Source organism: Cydia fagiglandana, chromosome 14 (genome assembly GCF_963556715.1).
Source record: "Cydia fagiglandana chromosome 14, ilCydFagi1.1, whole genome shotgun sequence".
Classification (NCBI taxonomy): Eukaryota; Metazoa; Arthropoda; class Insecta; order Lepidoptera; family Tortricidae; genus Cydia; species Cydia fagiglandana.
This window is the reverse complement of record NC_085945.1, coordinates 18,483,707-18,506,438: the sequence shown is the minus strand read 5'-3', so window position 1 is coordinate 18,506,438 and position 22,732 is coordinate 18,483,707. Positions and strand designations below refer to the sequence as shown.

Sequence of the window (22,732 nt, the reverse complement as noted above, 5' to 3'; positions counted from 1 at the left end):
ATTCCTACTTAATACTTATACAGTGCCTCCCGATAGTATTCGTATAACACCTACCTACATGTTGTTTATTAGAATTGTGTAATTTTTTTCTGAAATATACCTACAGGCCTATTTAGCCCTTGTCCGATAATATTTCGGCTGAATTTAATTAAAATGAAATTCATTTTAATGTACCTATTAACAACAACAATTCTCAGAAAGCGACCTGGCTTTACAAAACCCTCCCGTTGACCGCGAGCTCTGAAGCTCGCTCAAAAAGCCGGGATGTATTTAATCCGCCGTTATTTCATGAATAACTATCATGTTACAATAATATTATATATAATTTTTGGTAAAGTACAAGCTTTTATTGCCGAGTGTACTTTTCATTAAACGGTCATCCATTTTCATTACTCATCGAATTCATCGAAACGATTCTAAAGGCCACAAACTATAATTGTACGTTGTTTTATCACAGTTGACCTTAGTACGGGTCTCTTAGTATAGCCAAGATGGAACAACGGATCACTTTAGATTGTATCTTATATGAGAAAACCTTAATAAGGCAGGATAACGAGATGACTTAATAATGATGGCATCCCCATAACAGGCCGCCATGATTCCATTTGAGATGATATCAGCGTTATATCAACCGATGATCCATTGCAGTTATCTGATGATTATGTTTTAATAAAAGGCTCACTTCGATAACAGTTATGTCGACGTTTAATTATTTCAAGGACTTGTTTTTTGCTAGGAAAACTTCCAAGTATTCTTATAATTATCATCAAGTTAATTGGTTCTTAGAGAAACTTTGTTTTAGACCCTGTTTCAATGTGTAGTGTGAGACACCGAAAGGTCATTGATGTTGATAATAGCCAAATATGCAATTGCCTACAGAATGTACAATCAACTGTCAAAGAATTATGAAGGTAGTCATACTGTACAACTTTTACAAGGAACCAACCAGGAATTCGCGAAAATAAAATCAGCTATGCCATAGAAAACCTCGAAACGTATGTAGATGCAGAGAGAGGTGACCCCCCCCCCCCCCCCTACATGCAATCAGTCTGTGCAGGGGGGTTCACCTCTCTCTTGCAGCTGGCTGTGCCTATAAATGCCCTTATAGTCACATAGGAAAAGTAATCCAGTATTAAGTGATAAAGATCACTTTTTACATTCCAGATTTTGACCCCGGGAAGGTGATATACTAGCTAGATGTACTATATTTTATAATATGATTAGGTACACTCCAAAATTATTTATCTTACCAAAATATTTCCTACTACCGGATTACACTCGCTATCGCCATCAGCTCCATTAAATTAAAACAGACCTTCCGTGTACTGTATAAAGTTGAAATTCATTTACAATTTGTACACACGAGTTGCACAAATGCGCACAACGCACATAGATGCCGATAAGCAATCTCCGATACATGTCGGGACGTCAGATTCCGAGTGATGGTATCGCGCGATACTTATCTTGATCGAGACGCGTCGTTATCGCGTGGTTAGCACTTGTTCTAGAATGGTAGGTATCACAATTTACTTGAAATTCAACTACGTGTTAACCAACTTTCCGTTCTAAAATATATTATTACATTGAACTTCTTACTGGCCAAATTTTTAGGGTTCCGTACCCAAAGGGTAAAACGGGACGCTATTACTAAGACTTCGCTGTCCCTCCGTCCGTCCGTCGGTCCATCCATCCGTCCGTCCGTCTGTCACCAGGCTGTATCTCACGAACCGTGATAGCTAGACAGTTGAAATTTTCACAGATGATGTATTTCTGTTGCCGCTATAACAACAGATACTAAAAACAGAATAAAATAATGATTTAAGTGGGGCTCCTATACAACAAACGTGATTTTTGACCAAAGTTAAGCAATGTCAGGCGGGGTCAGTACTTGGATGGGTGACCGTTTTTTTTTTGCCGGTTTTTGCATCATGGTACGGAACCCTTCGTGAGCGAGTCCGACTCGCACTTGCCCGGTTTTTATAATATGCTTAGAAGTGGCTCTTATTACTTACTTTTGGACGAAGGTCTCCCCTGTTCCCCACCTTTTATTGGGCTAAATAAACTCTTCTTCTTCTTCTTTCTGTGACGGTCGTATTGTCCCACTGTCTTCATTTTAGTCTACCTCAGCCCTGATACTGTGGGATCAATGATCTCGTAACCTAAAACTAATAAATTTGGTATGCTTCACTTTAAATCTCTTTAAGTACTCTATTCCCGTGGACCCGGGTATGTCCTTAAACCGCGTGGACCCGGGTATGTCCTTAAACTACGTCCAGGACCCGGGTATGTCCTTAAACCACGTCCAAGACCACCGGTGGACGGGCAGCAGCGTCCCTCAAGTTCGGTGTACTCGACTGCGATCGCCAACCCGCCTGCCAAGCGTGGCGATTATGGCATTCACCCCAAAAAAAAAAGGGGGAGGCCTATGTTCAGCAGTGGACGTCTTATGGCTGAGATGATGATGACTCTATTCCAGCATTTCCAGCCATACTTCTTTAATTTGACATTCCTACTAAAGTTGAAAATAACTAATAAAATGTTGCTACTTAATTATTCAGCTTTTGATCTTTCCTATTTCAGTCCTGAAGAACAGTTACTTTTTACGAGCTATAACTCTGACGCGTATGTGGTTATATTCTATGGAATAAATAGGAAGTGTCCAAGCTATTAAGGGTCCATAACCTTTCAATGGTCTGTCCTATGCCCGATCGGGCATGTAAACACTCGTAATGTATGCCCCGTCACGCCCAGTCGTGTCCCGTGTGTTGTCACTGCACAACACCCGTCACGACACTATCAGAATTATATACACGCGTTTGCTAAGTGCATGTTTTAGATTAAGGAACAATAGCTTAGTCTTAAGCCAAAAAATCCCTTAAAGGAAGTCAAGGTGGACAAGCGTCTAACCCAGCAGGCGTATTACCGATGCCTTTATCCACGTGATAAAATAACTGTCACTTTTTAACACCGCGGGATGGAAAGTGACGGACACCGTTACATCACGCTGTCACGTAGACGAGAACGACTATTATATCCGTACAGGAGTCTTCAATATACGACCCGCGAAAATATCCAGATTCAGACCGGCTGCGATACCGAATCGGTGGCCTGAACGTGGTCCGTGGTTAGAGTTGTGTCGCTCTCGGGAACGTTCTCCGTTTTGTATGAGAAACATTCTCTCTCGCCTGAGAATGTTCTCAGGCAGTTTCTAATAGTAAACGGAGAACTTTCTCGAGAAAGGCCACAATTATTTTTAAACCACCACCCGTGGTACTTAATGACTACGTAACAGGTATTCGCACAGAACCTCAAACTAGGTAAAGTAACCAAGGCTATTTTATTATGAATACCCTCTAGAATTACAAGCGCATAATTATGTTTACCACTTAACAGAACAATGAAAATAAACGGCAAAATTAAAGAGACAGGAAATACGCAGTGAGAAGGACGGAGCTACCGGGGTATCGATGTCACGCCGACCTTGGCATTAATGCTCAAGCATTTATAGTTATTGTGGAAATCATAGGAATCATCCCTTCAGTATACAGAGGACCTACTGCACACATGAAAAACGAAATTTCGTTATCTGCTTTTCGTTCTTGCATATTCGAACGATAGAGGGAAATAAACAAATGAACGTACGAAGTGTTTCTCAGTAGACCCTCAGAGTACCTTACGTTACGGCACAATAATTAAGGCATGTTTTTGATTGGCTTGGTCCTTTAAGATTGTTGTGTTGTTTATACGCTCTACAACACCTAGCCAAGTGGTAAACATTTTGTTCATTCATTCTCACTTGACTGACTAATTCTAGATTTTAATTTATTGTTAATTCATATCTCACTCGTGATGTTGTGGTGGCAATATTAACATTATTAACATGAGAGGTAGAAGTTGAACATGAACTTTGCATCCTTGTAAAACAAATAACTATTATTACAAAGACAACGACCACCAGTGTTGCTGTTACGAGTAGTACTAAAATGGCAAAACACTTAATGTATCCAGCACCAAGTTCCATTAATCAAAAGTTGTAGTCCGAATTCCAGCTCCACTAAGAGACAGTTCGCAACAGCCATTTGAGAACACAAACGTTCTCGAACGTTCTTAATTAAACTTGCTTCTGGAATTCTCTCTTAAAACAACATTAGACGTGCTGGAAATGTAAATAAATTAATGACCGGTAGCCGAATTGTTGAAACAGATCTGAGTCAATATTATTTATTTTAGTGCCGGAAATATCATTAGACATATTCGTGTATTAGCTATAAGCGTCCGAACAAGTGGTTAGATGTCATTATGAGTTTTCCGAGTATGTACCTATCTAATTAAATGAAAAAGTAATCCAGCCGGCGTATTATGGATTGGCTTTATCCATCTTTATCCACGTGATAAAATAACTGGCTTTTTTTAACACCGTGGGATAGAAAGTGACGGACACCGTTTTATCACGATGTCTCGGAGACAAAAACCACCATCATATCCGTACTAGCTATCATTTGAATCATAAATTTTATCTTATTTTTATATCCTTGGGATTTCATTTGAAGGCGACGTGTCTTTAAAGTTTATTTTAAGTGACAGCAAATACAATAAGGCTATACACAAATTAATGAGCAAAGGTTGTTGAGGAAGATATTGTCATTCCCATTGTTCTGCGTGTACATATACTATTGTTATACCGCCGATGAACTTTTACTTGTGATGTAACAGAGTTCACGGTTTCCTAAGAAACACTTTAAGATATATTTGTTTTTTACGTCAATATTTATTTTAATATTTCGAAATGTATGCGATTTAATTTGACATCGACCACATTTAATATTTGTTATACGCTTCACAGATTTTTGCCTTTTTGGTAAGTTAATATTGCCGTAAACTGTAGGTACAAACGCAAACATCTAAAACACTTTGAACGCTATGTTTTATTGCAATAATACACTAGCAGTGAAATTTCATTATCCTAAGATTGCATTTACGATATAGGAAGACGTAAAAGTGAAATTATACCAACCAATTTATACCATTTCCTTTAGAGCTCAATATAATTAGGTAGTTAAGCGTATGAAAAACATTAACCTGAACTTGTTACTTGTTGAATACAAACCTCTATGACTTTCAAAGTAGGTACAATGTCAGTTCATAATGTAGCCTTTGTCACCTGCGTCATAAAAACGAAACGTTCATCTAAATCGGCTCTGGGGGCCTAGTCAAGTAACAATCGTAATCTTATATCGAGAAACCTCAAACTAATAGTAAAAAGTATCGGGATAGGTAGGAAAAGTCACGTAACTATTTCTATACATTATTTAAGTGTCAATTGACGTTTTCTATCAACGATTATCATCATGGAATAATAATTGCACAACAATAAGACTGCCTTGGGTGAGATTTGAACTCACGGCCTCTAATTGCATCGGTCGCAGACGTTTCTGCTTCTTAAAAATTTAGCTCAATTGATTGTCATCCCCTGTACTTTTGACATTACGATTGAGATAGAACACACGACACAAGTAGGTATACCCAAGACTGGTAATAGATAATCATAAGTTTATAACTATAGGACTCATATAAATACGTGTTGACCATTTCCTGTTATTAATAATTTCTCTCAAGTAACGTACGAATATCTTTGAAAGTCCCTCGCAAATTAACTTGGCTATAACAGGTAAAGTTAACGTCCGACCGCACGGCCACGTTAATGTTTACCAAACAGGCTGTACATTCCCAACGCTTTCCCGAGAGCGTTTACTCAAGTTTTCCTGGGAAGTGGGAACTATTATAATATTCAAACTTCAAATATTATACAGAACTTCTTCTTCTTCTTCTTCTTCTTTATTAGGGGCTATATAAGGCTCCAAAGCCTATGTATCACTGCGACCATTCCTGATCTATTGTGATCGCCACCTACTACAACTCTCGATCCAACCCTGCAACTTCAAATAGCTGCAGGATCTTTTTGGTTTCGAGAGACTTTACCTCCTCCGGGCGTAATATGTGTCCGCCCAAGATTAGGTCACGAGTACGCATTAGGCAAGGGCACTCTGTGAGGATGTGTAAGGGCGTCTCCTCTGCCTCCATGCAGAGTCTGCACCGCCCTATGTCACGTTTCCCCATGGTGTGCATGTGCTTATTTAGGCCGCAGTGCCCGGTAAGCACCCTTACCAAGTTGCGCAATTGGTTCCTAGACAGCGCTAAGGCGTTCGAGGACGCCTTTTTGCTGAAGGCCTTGATAAGCGCTTTGGAATGGTTCAAACCTGTTGTTTCTCTCCAGAGTTGAATGGTTTTGTAGTGACAGTAGGTCTTTAGGGTGAGCCGCATTAGGCTTTTGGGGATACCACAAAAGGGCTCAGGACTGTAGTTCTTCCCCTTAGCCCCTGCTCGCGCGAGTTCGTCGGCCTTCTCGTTTCCTACGACACCCGCATGCCCCGGGACCCAACGTAGAACAACCTTGTTCCTGGCTCCAAGGTTGTTCAATAGTTGCCTGCAGTTCTCAACCAGCCTCGATGTGGTGACATCGGAGGTTAGGGCTAAGAGTGCCGCCTCGCTATCCGAATGGATATAGATAGTATGGTTGCCGTAGTTGCTTTGCAGATTGATTGACGCACATTCCAGAATGGCGTATACCTCTGCCTGGAATATAGAGCAAAACCGTCCTAGGTTTAAGCTGATACTTTTCCTAGGCGCTTCACCGTATACTCCGCAGCCTACTTCAGATCCGGATTTGGAGCCATCAGTGTACCACCTCAGGCTTCCTTCTTTCCACTTGATTTGACTGTTTGACCAGTCCTCCCGTTTGGGGATTTCCACTGAGTAAAGTTTGAGTGGACAAAATTTGGGTGACATAGTGTCGGATGGCATCCCAAGAACAGGAATATCGTACACTGATTCCTTAAACAGTCTCAGAGTTTGCGATAACCAATTACCTCTCCTCGCGCCCGCTATTCTAGGCATACTAGATCTCGCCTCCAATTCTAGATGTAAGTGAAGGGGCGGTAGATTTAGTATGGCTTCTAGGGCTGCCGTCGGGGAGGATGACATGGCCCCAGTGACGATGACACAGGCAGTTCTTTGAAGGCTGCCAAGCTTCATCACTGTTACCTTCTGCGTCGTTTTCCTGTACCATGCTAAAGAGGCGTAAGACACTATCGGCCTCACTATGGATGTGTACAGCCATAAGGCAAAATATACAGAACTTAGAACAGGTAAAAAGTACTTATCTTCTACCAAAACACGGGACATGCAATTTTTTTTCCTAGCCTATTTGAGTGTCCCACTGCTGGGCAAAGGCCTCTCCCCTTAATTTACACGACTCCCGATTTGGTGTTTCCTCCGGCCAGTTATTCAGGAAGCTGTCCAGGTCATCCCGCCATCTCCGTTGTGATAATACACTACGAGTAATACAAAAAAATCCTCTAAAATCCTGCTATATCAGCGCTTATTCTATACCACACATGGCTCTTGACAAATTTGACTATATATTGATTAGTATAATTTTATGTTTATTTTGTCGTTAATTGTCTGTATTAATGTATATGAAATAAATAAATACTATAGCAAAATCTAAGTAGTTTGTGCTGTGAAAGATTAAAGTTTCCGTCGACCTATGCACCCGTCTGTCTAAATGAAACAACAATCAGCGATTAAATTATGCAACTGCGTTTTTGGGAGACATAATCTGCCCTGCTAAGCCAAGTGGCGCTATCTCAAAAGAAAATCCATTGCTAATTTATACTTTAGTTTCTATAACTGAGAATTACATTTTCAAAATCATTTGTTTTTGAGATAGCGCTTTTCGGCTTAGCAGGGCAGTAATAGTCTAGCTAGTCGCTATTTCATGTCATGACTGATTGAATATAATTGTGTTACACTGGTTTCCCATTACGAACGATCCATTACCGACATTTTGCATATGGGAATAGTCCTATTTCAGCTAACCGCGGAGCCGACAAGTTTGTAGCTTGAGGTAAAGCTCAAACATAGCAAATCGCCTCCTTAGATGCGGCGGCACGTGTGGCGAGTAACGTTAAATATGGCAAACTATGTATGTACCGTACCTATAGACATAGTCTACACTAAGTACACAAGTGCGGATAGTTTGTCTCTAGACTATTTAGATGGTAGAGATTAGCTCTCCTCTCAGGTTATTGAGATTAAGATACATTACGGGCATTTTCAAAGTCGCAACACAAAGTGAGGACATGCTTTATTGTAATTGTAGTATTTAAAGAAGCTCATGGAACGATAGATAAATTAAGATAAATACATATAGGTGTGAAAAATATGAAAACTACAATAAAAATATGATAACTATGGGAATAACTACAGCTGGAATAGTACTGTGGGTATTTTAAGTAGATAGATAAATCGGGTGACAAAGCAATATTATGGTACCATCGAGCTGATCTGATGATGGAGACAGGAGGTGGCCATAGGAACTCTGTGATGAAACAACGCAACCTAATTGTGTTTGGGGTCTTTAGAATCGTCTCAATGAGTATTAGTTGTCCGTCGTAAGAAAATTACAGTCAGATAAAAGCTTGTACCAAAAATGTTTTTTTTTCCAAAAACTTTTAGAAGATATATTTTTAGTGTTCCGTACAAAACTTTGTTTACGGAACACTTATGGGATCACTTCGGTCTTGCAAATCAGTTAAATACGTTTTTCTCAGAGACCGTTTGACATAGATACCTAAAATTTGGAACAGTTATAGCAATTACCACCACTCATATTGTGAATAAGTCAAAACTGCTTATTTCTTATTAAAGGGGGAAATTTAGGGGGTTGAGAGGGGTAGGCTGAAACTTTTTTCATTTGTAAGAATCGTGTGGGGTACCATTAGAAAGCTTGCAAAAAATTGAGTCGATGGACTGATTTTGACTTCATTTTAGACTGCAATAGTTTCGTCAAAAAATGCATTTAAAGTTGCAAGTTTTCATACAAAAATTTTCACCTCTGTCCTGGCGATTTTCGCGAAAACTATAGCTAACAGGCAGCTGACCAGTCAATACCCAACTTAAAGAAGCATGGAGACGGCGGGAAAATTATCAGCTTAACTTTATCTTTATTAGTTTTTCAACTGCAGCTTGACCTTTGGTTGCTTAGGGCTAGCTAACTGATGCTTACACTGGTCAATTCATATTAGGCGAGAAACATCCTTAGTTAAAACTTTGGCATTGAAATTTATGACTTATGTCTTTGACATAAAGTTTAATTCTGCTTGCTTATTTTTGTGGGATATTTAATTTTATCTTAATAGCCTACTATAAGTATGAGAGAGATCTACAAAATACGACCTTATTATATTGCAAATAAGTTTCAATTTCGAACGGGCTTTCCAAGCAATGGACTAGCATCTCAAAAATCTGAAAAATTCAAATTAAGAATTCCGTTCTTGACTGTCGTTGTGTTTTTTTTTCCACAATAGGACACATAGAGTTAGTAAGGCGTATAGAGATAATAAAGTCATTTAATATTTATGAACAGCTTTGGCCTCATGTATAGATTTTATTGAGAGTATCTGATTCGTCGAAACAATATACACAATATTCCTTTTCATTAAGTACCATTACATTTCTGTATTAATTGTATAATTATAATATCTATTAATTATATTCAGTACTTATGTATATTTTTGAACGGATCGGTGAGCAACAAGATTCAGGGCTATAACCGCGAAAATAGAAGTTCGCAAATTGCGAGCATTTTTCTCTGTCACTCTAATTACGCCTTCATTGGAGTAAAAGAGAAAGATCCCCGCAAATTGCGAATTTCGGTTTACGCGGTAGCCCCTCAGTCCTGTTACGAGAAAATAATTTTGGAAGACATTAATAAATAGTACCTATATGACAGTTAAATATCACAGTTTTTTAGAAACAAAGGTAAAATTGACGAAATATTTAAAGTAAGCCGATCTTGTTTTTTAGCAGTTCTAAATAATATTAAAGTCTATATATATGGCATAGAACTAGAAACAAAATCAAATAAAAAATAATAATGAGTTCTAAATTCAAATTGAAGGAGTTATGTTACATTTTAAGGTATTATAGGCCAAGCGCGCACCACGATATAAATTTTTGCGACACGATTTTAGAATCGCGCTGTAATATATCGCGAAAATTCACTGCCCGCACTGCGATGAAAATGAAAAAGTCGACCAGTCGCTTGTCATGAAACGTGTCTTTAATATGCGATTGCTGTATGACTGGTGATCCCCGTCTATTTCCATAATTAAATGGTCAACATCTAGCGTCTCATTTTGAGACTCCATTGGAGGTGCAGGTGCCGAGATGTTGGGATTTGGAGAGCGAAATGCCGACTGAGGTCCGGCCGGGGTGCGATTTTATTATCATAGTGCGCGCGGGGCCATACAACTCCGCATGCTGCAATTCACTTTGCGACAATCGCGTCGCGAACAATTGCGGAAAAATGTGACAAATCACAATTTAAAAATCGCTGCGATTTTTTTGTCGCATATGCGCGCACTAACATATAAACACATACGTTGCATTTCTGCGACAAAATTATCGCAGGACAAAAAATCGTGGTGCGCGCTTGGCCTTACTCTAAATTATTATAATACATCAAGCATTCGCGAGATGCTCGACTTCGGTATTCAAACACAAAGCAATAGTACAAGAATCTAACTAAATGCAAAGGCCGAAGGAGCGATTCGAAGATCCGAAGCGTTCGACAGACGCGCGCCTCCCGTAACTTTTCCAAGTATTTTTAAGTACAAGTGTCTAAGTCGCAAAATCCAAAGGCTGAAGTAATTAATACAAGTGTCTAAATGCGAAGGCCGGAGGCCGAGCTCCGCGTAGGGCCGAAGGCCCGACGCCTGCAAGATGTCAGTGGTTAAACACAGAACTGACAGCCTGGACGCTTCGGGCCTTCGGCCCTACGCGGAGCTCGGCCTTCGGCCTTCGCATTTAGATACTTATACTATTGTTCTGTGTTTAAGTACTAACATCCTGGACGCTTCGGGCCTTCGGCCCTACGCGGAGCTCGGCCTTCGGCTTTCGCATTTAGACACTTGTACTATTGTTCTGTGTTAAAGCACTGACATCCTGGACGCTTCGGGCCTTCGGGCTACGCGGAGGTCGGCCTTTGGCCTTCACATTTAGACACTTGTACTATTGCTCTGTGCTAAAGCGATGACATTTTGTTAAAGCTCGGCCTTCGGCCTTCGCACTTAGACACTTTGTACTATTGTTCTGTGTGTGTAGTTGAATACGGTACCCTAAAAACAGGCAAACAACCTCTGTAAAATGTAACGATGCGAGCGGTACGGCTACCATCAGTTTGGCATTGACATAAACGCTACCGTGGGCGTGAACGTAATTTACTTTCTATGCATCTCGCTCGTACTGACATATTAGTGCGAAAGAGATATACCTATAGGAAGTAAATTACGTTCACGATATCGTTTATGTCAATGCCAAACTGATGGCCGTACGGAACACTAAATGCCTCGAGCTATCTCGGACTTGGCCAAATTATTTTATAATGATTTACCCGATTGCTAATAATGACAATTTAACTAATCTACGTCTTTCCTTGTCCACAGTCAATGATCCAGCTAAAAGAAAGAAAAGAAATGGACGAAGCGTTCAAGAAAGCGCAGAAGCCGTGGGCCAAGTTTCTCCAGAAGGTCGAACGGACGAGGCTGGAGTACCACACGGCGTGCAAGCAGGAGCGGACCGCGCAGAACCAGGAACGGAACGCTGGAGGGGACAGCTCGCTGAGTCCTGATCAGGTAGGTGTAGTTCTAATCACGAAGTGAAGGTGTGACGCGCGTGAAAGAGCAACAATCTTAGGACACCGGCTTTTCGACTACTCCGAGTCTGAGGACCTACCGCGAACCACGTTCGACATGTTGCCTTCCTGTCGCACTTGTGAATACGTACGTAAGTGTCACAGGGAGGCAACACGTCTAATGTGGTTTGCGGTAGGCCCTCTAAAGCGTTTTGTGGTACCTAGGTATTCAGGCAGAGTTCCGCATTGGAGCGTAATGTGTAATGCTTGTGCGATATGACGTCATCTGCACGCGTCGGAAAAGTTATACTGGCAAGCGATGCCTCTGGCATTGCCTACTAAAAGCATTCCTATCTGATAATAAGTCGACCATATCTTGTTGTTAGCTGCTAGTTAACTGTAGCGACTGTAGGCGAAAATTAAATTGTTGCATTTTTGGTTAAACTATGGACCTTACTACAACCATATGGACTTTACTACCTAGGCGAACATCGCCGTTAAAACTTGGCACATTTAAGCAACTTAGGCAAAATAGCAAAATAGAACTTAAGTCGTACATAATAGTAACAAATGTAGTACCCGTGAAGGATGTGGTAAAATATCGTTTGACAACACAAGAAATGTGTACGCAAATATTCTACATTATAAAAGTATTAGAAGGCGTCACAAATATTAAACCGATTTTTTAAACAAGCGAGCGACGTCTGCGAGCGATATTCAAAATTTTGAATTTTGATTATTCCAAAAAAATGGAAAAATTTACGCTTCCGACAGAATGTTACAAATGTTAGTCGGAAATTAAAATAACAAGCCGTAGGCTTCTTAATACTCGATAATGGACGACAAGGTATGAAGTGCGAGTCGAGAACATTGTTCATATTTATTTAACTACCTAAAGAAATACATTATAGACATATCATGTGTTATACGCGTGTTTTCTTTTTACTTATCACAAGAGATTTATTTCTCGAGTTCTCGAGGCATTGAATATTTTCTTCCCGTCTCGACTTAGGACAAATTTCTCGAGATTTCTCGCCTCGGGAATTCTCGAGCGGAAACCCTAAGTGCGACCAATAAATTGACGTGAATTATTCCATCAGTAATGGATGAAGCATCATGATAACCTTCTAACCTTTAGGGAAATCGCAGCAGGTAGCTCTCCAAACAGGTGGAATAGTCGTAAATTAGTGAAAGGATCCTGCCCTAAGCAACGCCAACAGGTTACACCAGTGATACTTAACCTTTATGAGGGACTTCAAAGGGACCACCAACTGATTGGGAGGACCTATGAATGACGGAAAACTGGGTTGGAAATTCTTGGGCATATGCTGTTCCGCTGCTGACCACAACCAATACAAAAATGTCTTTACAAAAACGCTTCGAGCAACACCGGCTTCCGACATGTCGGAAGGGAGGGGCCCAAGCGATATCTCGCCGTACAAATCTTTCTGCCATTTTTCGCGGGGGGAAAGGTGCACACAGTCGCATTTCTCACACACTTACATACAAAATCCAATCTGTAATGACGACACAAATACATAGAAAATGACACACGTCAAAGACAAATCTTGCAAACCTCGATCTCTTTTTGTGTACGGACGAGTGACTAGTGTCACAACACGCACACTAACACATTTCCGTTGAAGTATGTCATTGTATTCTGAGAGATGAGAAGTCGGATTTGTCGCTCGACCGATCCGCAATTTGTACTGAGCGAGCAAAATCGATAAATCCAACAATTACTTGAGACTAAAATATAATAATTGTATTTAAATGTAATTTAACTTATGATATGTAAAAAAAATATTACATGTGAAATGTAACACTTTCTTTTTGTAAATTTGATGTCCCCGACCTCTTTTTATAACAAAAAACCGAGCAAACAGGCATTTTTGTGCAGCAGTGTTGACGCGCGTGTCTGGACTCGGTCTAGTGAAAAATCCAAGTGCAACTAGTTTTATTACCCGCGCTAGATTAAATTGACGCGCTAATCTTGTACCTCGGCAGAGGGGAAATAGTGCGAATGCCGCCTCCCTTCCGTGTTGCTCGAAGCAAAAACGATTTTCAAAATTCTATTTATTTTTTGATATTATATTTCATCCAGAATAATGTAGAGGATAACATTATTTAAATTTTTACTAAGACAGTTTTTATTAATATAATAACTAACTCTTCTTCTTCCTCGCGTTATCCCGGCATTTCGCCACGGCTCATGAGAACCTGGGATCCGCTTGACAACTAATCCCATGATTTGACGTAGGCACTAGTTTTTACGAAAGCGACTGCCATCGGACCTTCCAACCCAGAGGGCAAACTAGGCCTTATTGGGATTAGTCCGGTTTCCTCACGATGTTTTCCTTCACCGAAAAGCGACTGGTAAATATCAAATGATATTTCGTACATAAGTTCCGAAAAACTCATTGGTACGAGCCGGGGTTTGAACCCGCGACCTGCAGATTGCAAGTCGCACGCTCTCACCGCTAGGCCACCAGCGCTTAAAAATAATAGCTACCTAATTGTGAAATTTTCTCTCTGACAACTTGTATTAGGTACCATCAGAAGGATCTCTACAGCACCGTGAAATCATGCAAAACAGATAATTCTAACTTGGATACTTATCGCTCGACCACCCGATATAATGACCGCATTAAACAGTTTTACATTAACTTTAACCGAAAGAAAGTCTATAAAATTTTATAGCACCGTTCGAGTTATCGACACAGCTGCTTTCAAACTAAGTGTTTTATAAGATTTTCGTTTCATTTAGAACACGGCCTCGAATAGAAAGAAGCAAGGTTGAAGAAAGGGCACGGAAATAAAACATATTCGTGCTTTGTAAAATGGTACACAACATGCGAGCTACGTAAACCGCGGAAGAGAATTGGATATTTTACATCGTCACGAAAGAAAGATTTATTATGTTTGTGTAAAATTTGCCAAGAGCTCTTCGTTCTGGCTTAAATAATTACGAAATAAAAACATGTCCCGACAAAAGGCGCTTATATTATACCTACCTAGAGAATAAGGGAACTCTATCTATCCACCGAATGTTATCGAAATCTAACGAAAAAATAAATCTACCAAACATAACGGAATCAAAATCGGGCCGAAAGCGAGACTCGAAGTCTAATAATTGGAAAAGAATCCGCATGAAGAAAGTGCATGTTACTTCACGCAAAATGAAGGAATCCTTACCATAGGAAAAGTCTAGTTATTTGTTACCCTATAAAAGTTATTTGTTATTGCCAGAACAATAAAAATACACACTCTGTGATGGTTATTAATTTCACCAGCCTACTTTTGATGATTCATGAAATACAGCCTCGTGACAAACAGACTGACAGCGGATGAATGGAGGCTTAGTTTGGTTCGGGTTCAGAACTATTTATTACAACTATATAAAATTAATATCGCCGGTCTCTTACTTTTTGCTATTAGCGCTATCGCTCGATAATATCGAAATTAACGAAAATTAACGATCGTAACTTTGTTGCTTTTCGATTAAAAAGCAAGTAACCTGTACAATCTGGGTCATATCGTTTCCGTGAAGCGATCGGTATTCCATGAATCACCAATTTCTCCGGCTGATTCAGTCGAAACGGTCCAAATTCCACGGACATTCTGGGAATGCGGGTGTTATGTCATCGGCGTTTAACTTGGCTTAAATATGAAATATGGAAATTCGTATAATCCTCACTCGTACCCGGCAAGTTTGTTGGGACCATAAATTACTTACCCACCTATACTTTACAGCTTACCCAATTTTCACCACTTAGATGGTTGACAGTCCTCAACTGTGCGTTTCTCCAGAAACTTCCTGCCTCGCGCAGCTAAAATGTGGAATGAACCGCACGAGGTATTTCCGGACTGATACCATGTTCAAATGTCTGGTGTCGCAGGTGTCCGCTCATATAGGCGATTCGACCGCTCGTTTACCTGTTTAAAAAAAAAAGTAATATAAAAGGTACGAGTATATAAACCAATCTCGAATTAGTTATGAGAGGCTCAACTGACAACGCAATTCGCGCTCCAAACGACCTATATTTCAGTTCTCCATCTCAAAAATTCATTGCATGAATTGAAAAGGACATTGAAGAGTACACAAACGTACCCTACCTTTGTCTGCTCTTAAATTTATGAACAAGCAGGAACATCTACTGCTTACTTTATATATCTCGTATCTTATTTAGGTAACATTTGTAAAAACAACCTAACAATCTATGGTATAAGGTGCAAAACTCTATAACGCAATAGATGGAAATATCACTGAGAAATGTATTTGACCATTACGCGTTTTATAACCGGCAGTATTTCTTTCAGAATGAAAATATATTTGTGAAATTCCGTCGTCGAGCTCCACTTTAAATGCAACCAAGTGTACCTAGTTTATCGTAGTTTACAAGCAGTATTTCAATCTTAATTTTAGAAGTTGGTACAATAAAAAGGTAACTCGGGAAAGGAGGCGGGTATCAAACATGCATAGGTACTTTTCCCAGTCAGATAAGGTTAGTGGAGGTAACGTCTAGAGCTGGAAACTTATCCTGTTCTTATATTTAAGCATTCTTGCTACATCTAACTTTAGTAATTTATCAATGCCGTATTTAGCGTTAATTTTACGATTAATTTCATTATTATTCAAAACTTTGCAAAATGTTACAAGGCTCTCGTAATCAATCAAAATGAATATTGTGTGTAGCTAACTTGTGTTTAAAACTTTGCGTTTGTCGAAAAAATATGTTAATTTTTTATATATCCTACGATTCATAGTGATTAAATTGGTCGTTCTATTGAAAGTTGAATACTCTTAAGCATTTTTTATTTGGATATGATAAGAGAAAAAAAGTGTACAAAGAGTTATACATCGACTGACGTATGATGACGATAACAGAATGGAAGAAACGAAAAATGTACCTATATTATAGGTATTGGGACACTTCCACCATTCATTAACCCGGGGTTAACCGGTTACTTGGAGTTACCATGGTTACCAGTACAATTTGACACTGGGTTAACGGTTTAACCGGTTAACCCCGGGTTAGTGGGATGGTGCAAGTGGCGCTTAAAATCCGATCCCTGGTTTAGTCCGTGCGTTATCCATTCATATCTCAGGGCCGGTATGTGACGGACCAGGGACTGCAACCCGACTACAACTTGTATGGGAACTGCACGCCGACGTTGCAGTTGGCGTGCAATCGACGTGCAGTACCGGCCCTAGGCAACGGAAATATTAGAAACCGTGTGTCCGAAGTGCGACCATGTAACACCAAACAAGCCTCTTATAACTTAAATATTTACACGACAAACTATCGATCGATCGAGTTCCTTGACTCGCCCTCTTTACAATAGACATTTTATCGATGGACTGAATTATTCACGCCGCCGGCTTGAAATATAGACCTGGTAGGTGTTTCGTCCTACTTTGGAATTCTAGACTGGATCGGATAACATAATTCAACTAAGTTGTATCAATAAGTTAGTGCAACTGTTTTTAGAAGAAGAGCGCAGTGGACTTCAAAATGTTGTTATTTTACGGAGAGAGCATCCTAGCTCCAAAATTGCTTACTATCAAGCGATTTGTATGCTTGTATCTTGTCACAGTGGCCATATGATCGCCCACATTCGGGGTAGTCTTGGCGTCCGTGACATCGCAGACAAACTGCAAGAGTACCGCCTTCGTTGGTATGGCCACGTCTCGCGCAGACCGGCAAGTTACATGGGTAACAAATGCCTGGCCGTGCCGCCTCCTCCCGGTACGGGAAGAAGAGGCCGGCCCAAGAAGCGATGGCTTGATGTCGTTAAGGAGGATGCCGCCAGGGATGCCGATGATCGGGCAAAGTAGACACGAAGGAGTCGGAAGGCGGACCACGGGTCCTCGCGCCCCGCGCGGGGGCACAGCCGGGATTGACGCCACGATGATGATGAGTGGCCATATGAAAATCGCTAGGAGGATATATGATGATTTGAGTAAACATGTGTTATATCATAACATAATATTCGAGATGATCATCGGTGTTAGCTGGTTGGAATTTGAACCCAGGACTTTACAGTCATCATGTCTAAGGGGTCATCCATTAATTACGTCACACGTTTAGGGGGAGGGAGGGAATCAAGAAAATGTGACATATTGTGACATGGGGGAGGGGGGAGACACAAACTTCGTGACGTCACTTTAACTTCATCAGTAACCGAAAATTTATTTAAATTATTTAGTTCGCTGTACATTTAAATAACAAGTTTTTAAAACGAAAATAGTTTTTAATCGTTTAATTTTCTTTGCTAAGCAGTTTTGGGTTATAAAATTACTAATATTTATATCGTCAAAAATATTTTGATAAAATATTAATAATACTTAGGTACTTACTTAATTCGATTTGGCGATTTCGTAGAAAAAATGTGACGTCACACTAGGGTTTGCCAAATGTGACCAAGTGTGACAAGGGGGGGGGGAGGGGTCAAAAAACCTAGAAATTGGTGTGACGTAATTAATGGATGACCCCTAAGCGCTCAGCCATCAGCGCTTCGTAGCGTATCGTTTGTATCAACTTATTTTTAGGGTTCCGTACTCAAAGGGTAAAAACGGGACCCTATTACTAAGATTTCGATGTCCGTCTGTCCGTCCGTCTGTCACCAGACTGTATCTCATGAACCGTCATAGCTAGACAGTTTAAATTTTCACAGCTGATGTATTTCTGTTGCCGTTATAACGACAAATACTAAAAAGTACCTACGGGACCCTCGGTGGGCGAGTCCGACTCGCACTTGTCCGGTTTTTTATGTTCCACAGAATCGTTAGCTGTTGTTGTTATTATAACACCTACGTTTCCAAATTTGATTTTGAAAGGTCATACTGTAGGTTGTTAATTGCTGCCAATGCCTATTAACAGGCTATATACGGCTAATAAAAGGTACTGCGCTCGATGTAAACTTGATAAGTAGTTAATGAAATGAGTTATGCGGCGCGTCAAGACATTACCTTTAGGTAATAGGTATAATGACGTTGTAAGTAAAATCACGTGTAATTTCTGCTTATCTACAAATTCCACATTCGATACACGTGATATTAATATGTACTTAGTGAAACGCGTTAAGTATCTAATCAATTGATTACACTTCCTTTAAAAATATTAATTAACGGATTTGAGGCAGCAGACTGATAACTTTTGAAACTTGAAACCGTGGTTTGTGACGTCAGTTAAGTCATTAAGCTAAGTACTTAATGGCTTAAATGACGTCGCAGACCATGGTAAACTATGTTTATCGTAATCTGTAACTTTTTTTAGTTTTTATTATATGTATTATGTACTAGTTGTACTACCTAATGTATAGTTAGAAATGTTTAATTTGTAGTTTTAAGCAATAAATAATATTGAATTATACACGGTGTAACATGAGTAAACCGAATAATTTTAACAGCGTATTCCTGATCATATTTAGTGACAAAAATGTCCTATAAACTTTTTTTTTAAAACGCCTAGGGTGACGGCACCAGTAATGGACACGGCACCAATTATGGACATTTTTTACGTTGATCGAATTTTTTAAGCAACTGTCCCAACATTTTTCAACTGGCAACAGTAAAGCATAACCAATAGACGTTTGAGCTGTCATTTTGACACATGTCACCAAAATCAGCCGTTTTGTTCTAAGATGGCTGCGAAGTGAAATCTCGTTGCGGGCGGTGGTCATAAAAATCCGTTATTGTTGTTGAAATCGTTAAGGAGGTGAGTACATATTTGTGCATGCTGTTATCTTGTGTTATGTTGTAATGAGATTTGATGTTATTTTTACTGAATAATACTATATTGCAAGTAAATTGAGCTAAGTTGAATATGTCCAATCACAGCAATAAGTTTTTTGTGGGGTTTGTTCATTACTGGATTCGATATTTTATGAAATTCAGTAATGGACAAGTGTCCAAGCTTAAGCTTTTTATTACTTTTTTAGTTTATTGTGTTAAATTATTCAATTTATTGCACTAAACATTTGAGTTGGGTTGATTTTGTGATTGCTCTTTATTTTCCAATAATGGACGATGTCCATAATTGGGATTTTTAGTTGTCCATAATTGGGCTCTTTGTTTTGTCTTAGATGGATGGATAAATGTGGTCGGACTGCAAAAACTGCCAGGGTAAGGCGAGGCCGACCAAGCCATACGTCAACAGGTTTATTTTGCTATTATAATCCGTTTTTTATTCATCCTATTTTTCGATGAGGCAAATAATAGCTGTCACGTGGTACCACAAATTTGGTCGGACTGCAAAATCTGCCAGGCTACGGTGAGGCCGACCAAGCCATACGTCAACAGGTTTTTTTTAGCTATTATAATCCGTTTTTATTCATCCTATTTTTCGACAAGGTAAATTGTAGCTGTCACGTGGTACCACAAATTTGGTTGGACTGCAAAAACTGCCAGGCTACGGTGAAGCCGACCAAGCCATACGTCAACAGGTTTATTTTAGCTATTATAATCAGTTGTATCATTCTATTTTTTGATGAAGTAAATTGTAGCTCTCACGTGGTACCACAAAATTGGTCGGACACAGGATCCTGCCAACACAGGATTTGGCCGACCACTTTACTTTTACTGTCCGCAAAGGCAGCTATCGTAACATACAAGTTTCATACGATTTTTCGATAAGATTTTTTTGATGTTTTTTTTATAACTGTGGTCGGACTGCAAAAACTGACTGGTTATGGTGAGGCCGACCAAGACACGTCAACAGGTTTATTTTAGCTATTATAATCTGTTTGTTTCATTCTATTTTTCGATGAGGTAAATTGTAGGGATTGTAGCTGTCACGTGGTACCACAAATTTGGTCGGACTGCAAAAACTGCCCGGCTAAGGTGAGCCCGACCAAGCCATACGTCAACAGGTTTATTTTAGCTATTATAATCCGTTTTTTTCATCCTATTTTTCGACAAGGTAAATTGTAGCTGTCACGTGGTACCACAAATTTGGTTGGACTGCAAAAACTCGTAGCCTGGCAGCAAAAACTGCCAATTCTATTTCTTGATGAGGTAAATTGTAGCTCTCACGTGGTACCACAAATTTGATCGACCCAATCGCCAATCGGCCGGCCAATACAGGATTTGGCCGACCATTTTTTTTTACTGTCCTCAAAGGCAGCTATCGTACCATACAAGTTTCATACGATTTTTCGATAGGTCTTTTTCATGTTTTTTTTTATAAATTTGGTCGGACTGCAAAAGCTGCCAGGTTAAGGTGAGGCCGACCAAGACATACGTCAACAATTCTATTTTCTATTTTTCGATCAGGTAAATTGTAGCTGTCATGTGGTCCAATAAATCTGGTCGGACTGCAAAAACTGCCAGGCTAAGATGAGGCCGACCACTTTTTTTTTACTGTCCCCAAAGTCAGGTACCCTACCATACAAGTTTCATTCTATTTTTCGATGAGGTATTTTTTTTATGTTTTTTTGGTCCAACGTTTTCGCCATTTGTACAAAATCTGCCAGGTTAAGCCTAGGCCGACCAAGTGCGTTGGACGGTACTAAATGTCAGGTACCTCTACAGGGTAGGTACATTCTATTTTTTGATCAGGTTTGTTTCATGCAGCCGGCAACCGGACTAAAACTCTTATAGTATAACTTAGAAATCTAAATGAAAGTTCAAATAGCGTTAATAAAAGTTGATTTGTGACATCATTTGTTTCATTTATGTGTTCAATACAAAAGTGTCCATTAATGGATGTTCATAATTGGGTCCATGTCCATGACTGGGTGTCCATTACTGAATTTTTGATGTCCATCAATGGTGATTTCGTAAATTTCAATTTATATATTTTTTATTAATTATGTATTAAACATACAGAATTTATGGTTTTGTTTAAATGTTCCTCATGTATTTAAGTGCCGAAAAAAAAATCACCATTTTTGTATCGTCAAAAAACATCCCATTTTTAAACGAAATTCTAATTTAGTGCGCTTAACATGTCCATGATTGGTGCCGTCACTCTAGTTTCAGAGATAATATTGATATAAAAATAAACAAGTTTTTGTAAAATGCCTTTTTGATGGTAATGTTGCTGCTATGGGACGTAGTCTAAATATCCTTATTGATAGATGTCAAAAAGTGACAAGTAACACTTTGCAAAAAGAAGGTTTTACGAAAAAAAATGTAAAAATCAATTTTATGCACAAATACATTCAAAAAACTGAAAAACAAAACAAAAAAAAAATTTTTTTTTGGCGAAATTGACCTAAACTCATATTAGATACATATTTTCCTTCTTTTGACCTCAGAAATGCGTGGTTAAAATTATTCGGTTTCCTCATGTTACACCGTGTATAAGTAGTCGAAGTAGCAGAAACACTTATCACTTATTCAGGGATAAGTTCGCCTTTGTTGTATTTAATTGACTCTGTAACTGTGTTTCTCGTGTTTTTATTTCTATGTACAATAAAGTAAATACATACATACATACTTATCTCACTCTGGCGATAAATTCAAAAACGGTACATCTAAACCGACCCAGCCCGGTGCATACTTCAAGCACGTCGTTAGTATGGCTTTGCTTTGCTTTATCATACTTCAATTCAAGGCCAGAAGCCAAGGCCCGATCTCAAGTGGCGCTTCGCTTGGGGGTATGGGAGTGTTCGCTTCGCCTAAATCCTTTTCCTGACAACTTTTTGAATCGACTACCAACCGAAGTCTTTCCTTATAAGAAAATCCACAGACATAGGGATAAGTAAAGACTCTCCACGAAACAAACATGTATGATGTTGATGAACTAGAAATTTATAAAATCACAGTGAAATGCAATTAATTTAGGTATTTTTAACAAAATTTCTTAGGTAAAATCGGATTGAACACAGAGAGTAGGTAGGCAATTTGACCGTGTCATCACACGCAGTTAAAATAGTCAAAACTTCAAAATAGTCGTCACGTTATATGTAGAATCGATGACAACGCCATAACAATAAGGCTTGTGTTTAAACTGTTAGTTTTTTACACTT

General features: G+C 39.4%; 2 protein-coding genes across 7 annotated transcripts in view; one reads left to right on the top strand and one right to left on the bottom strand.

The window, feature by feature from the left end:
- The window catches only part of LOC134670921 (uncharacterized), a 236,359-nt gene that overhangs the window by 137,333 nt on the left and 76,294 nt on the right, over nt 1-22,732 (bottom strand). The window lies entirely within an intron of this gene.
- Nucleotides 1-22,732, top strand: part of LOC134670911 (protein kinase C and casein kinase substrate in neurons protein 1) — a 172,339-nt gene that overhangs the window by 97,889 nt on the left and 51,718 nt on the right. For all 6 annotated transcript variants that reach the window (XR_010099141.1, XR_010099140.1, XM_063528734.1 and 3 more), the window contains one exon: nt 11,568-11,756. Coding sequence is in view for 4 of the 6 variants with exons in the window: in XM_063528734.1 (XP_063384804.1) it covers nt 11,568-11,756 (189 nt within the window). In the remaining 2 variants the exon portion in view is untranslated. The remainder of the gene's footprint in view (nt 1-11,567; nt 11,757-22,732) is intronic.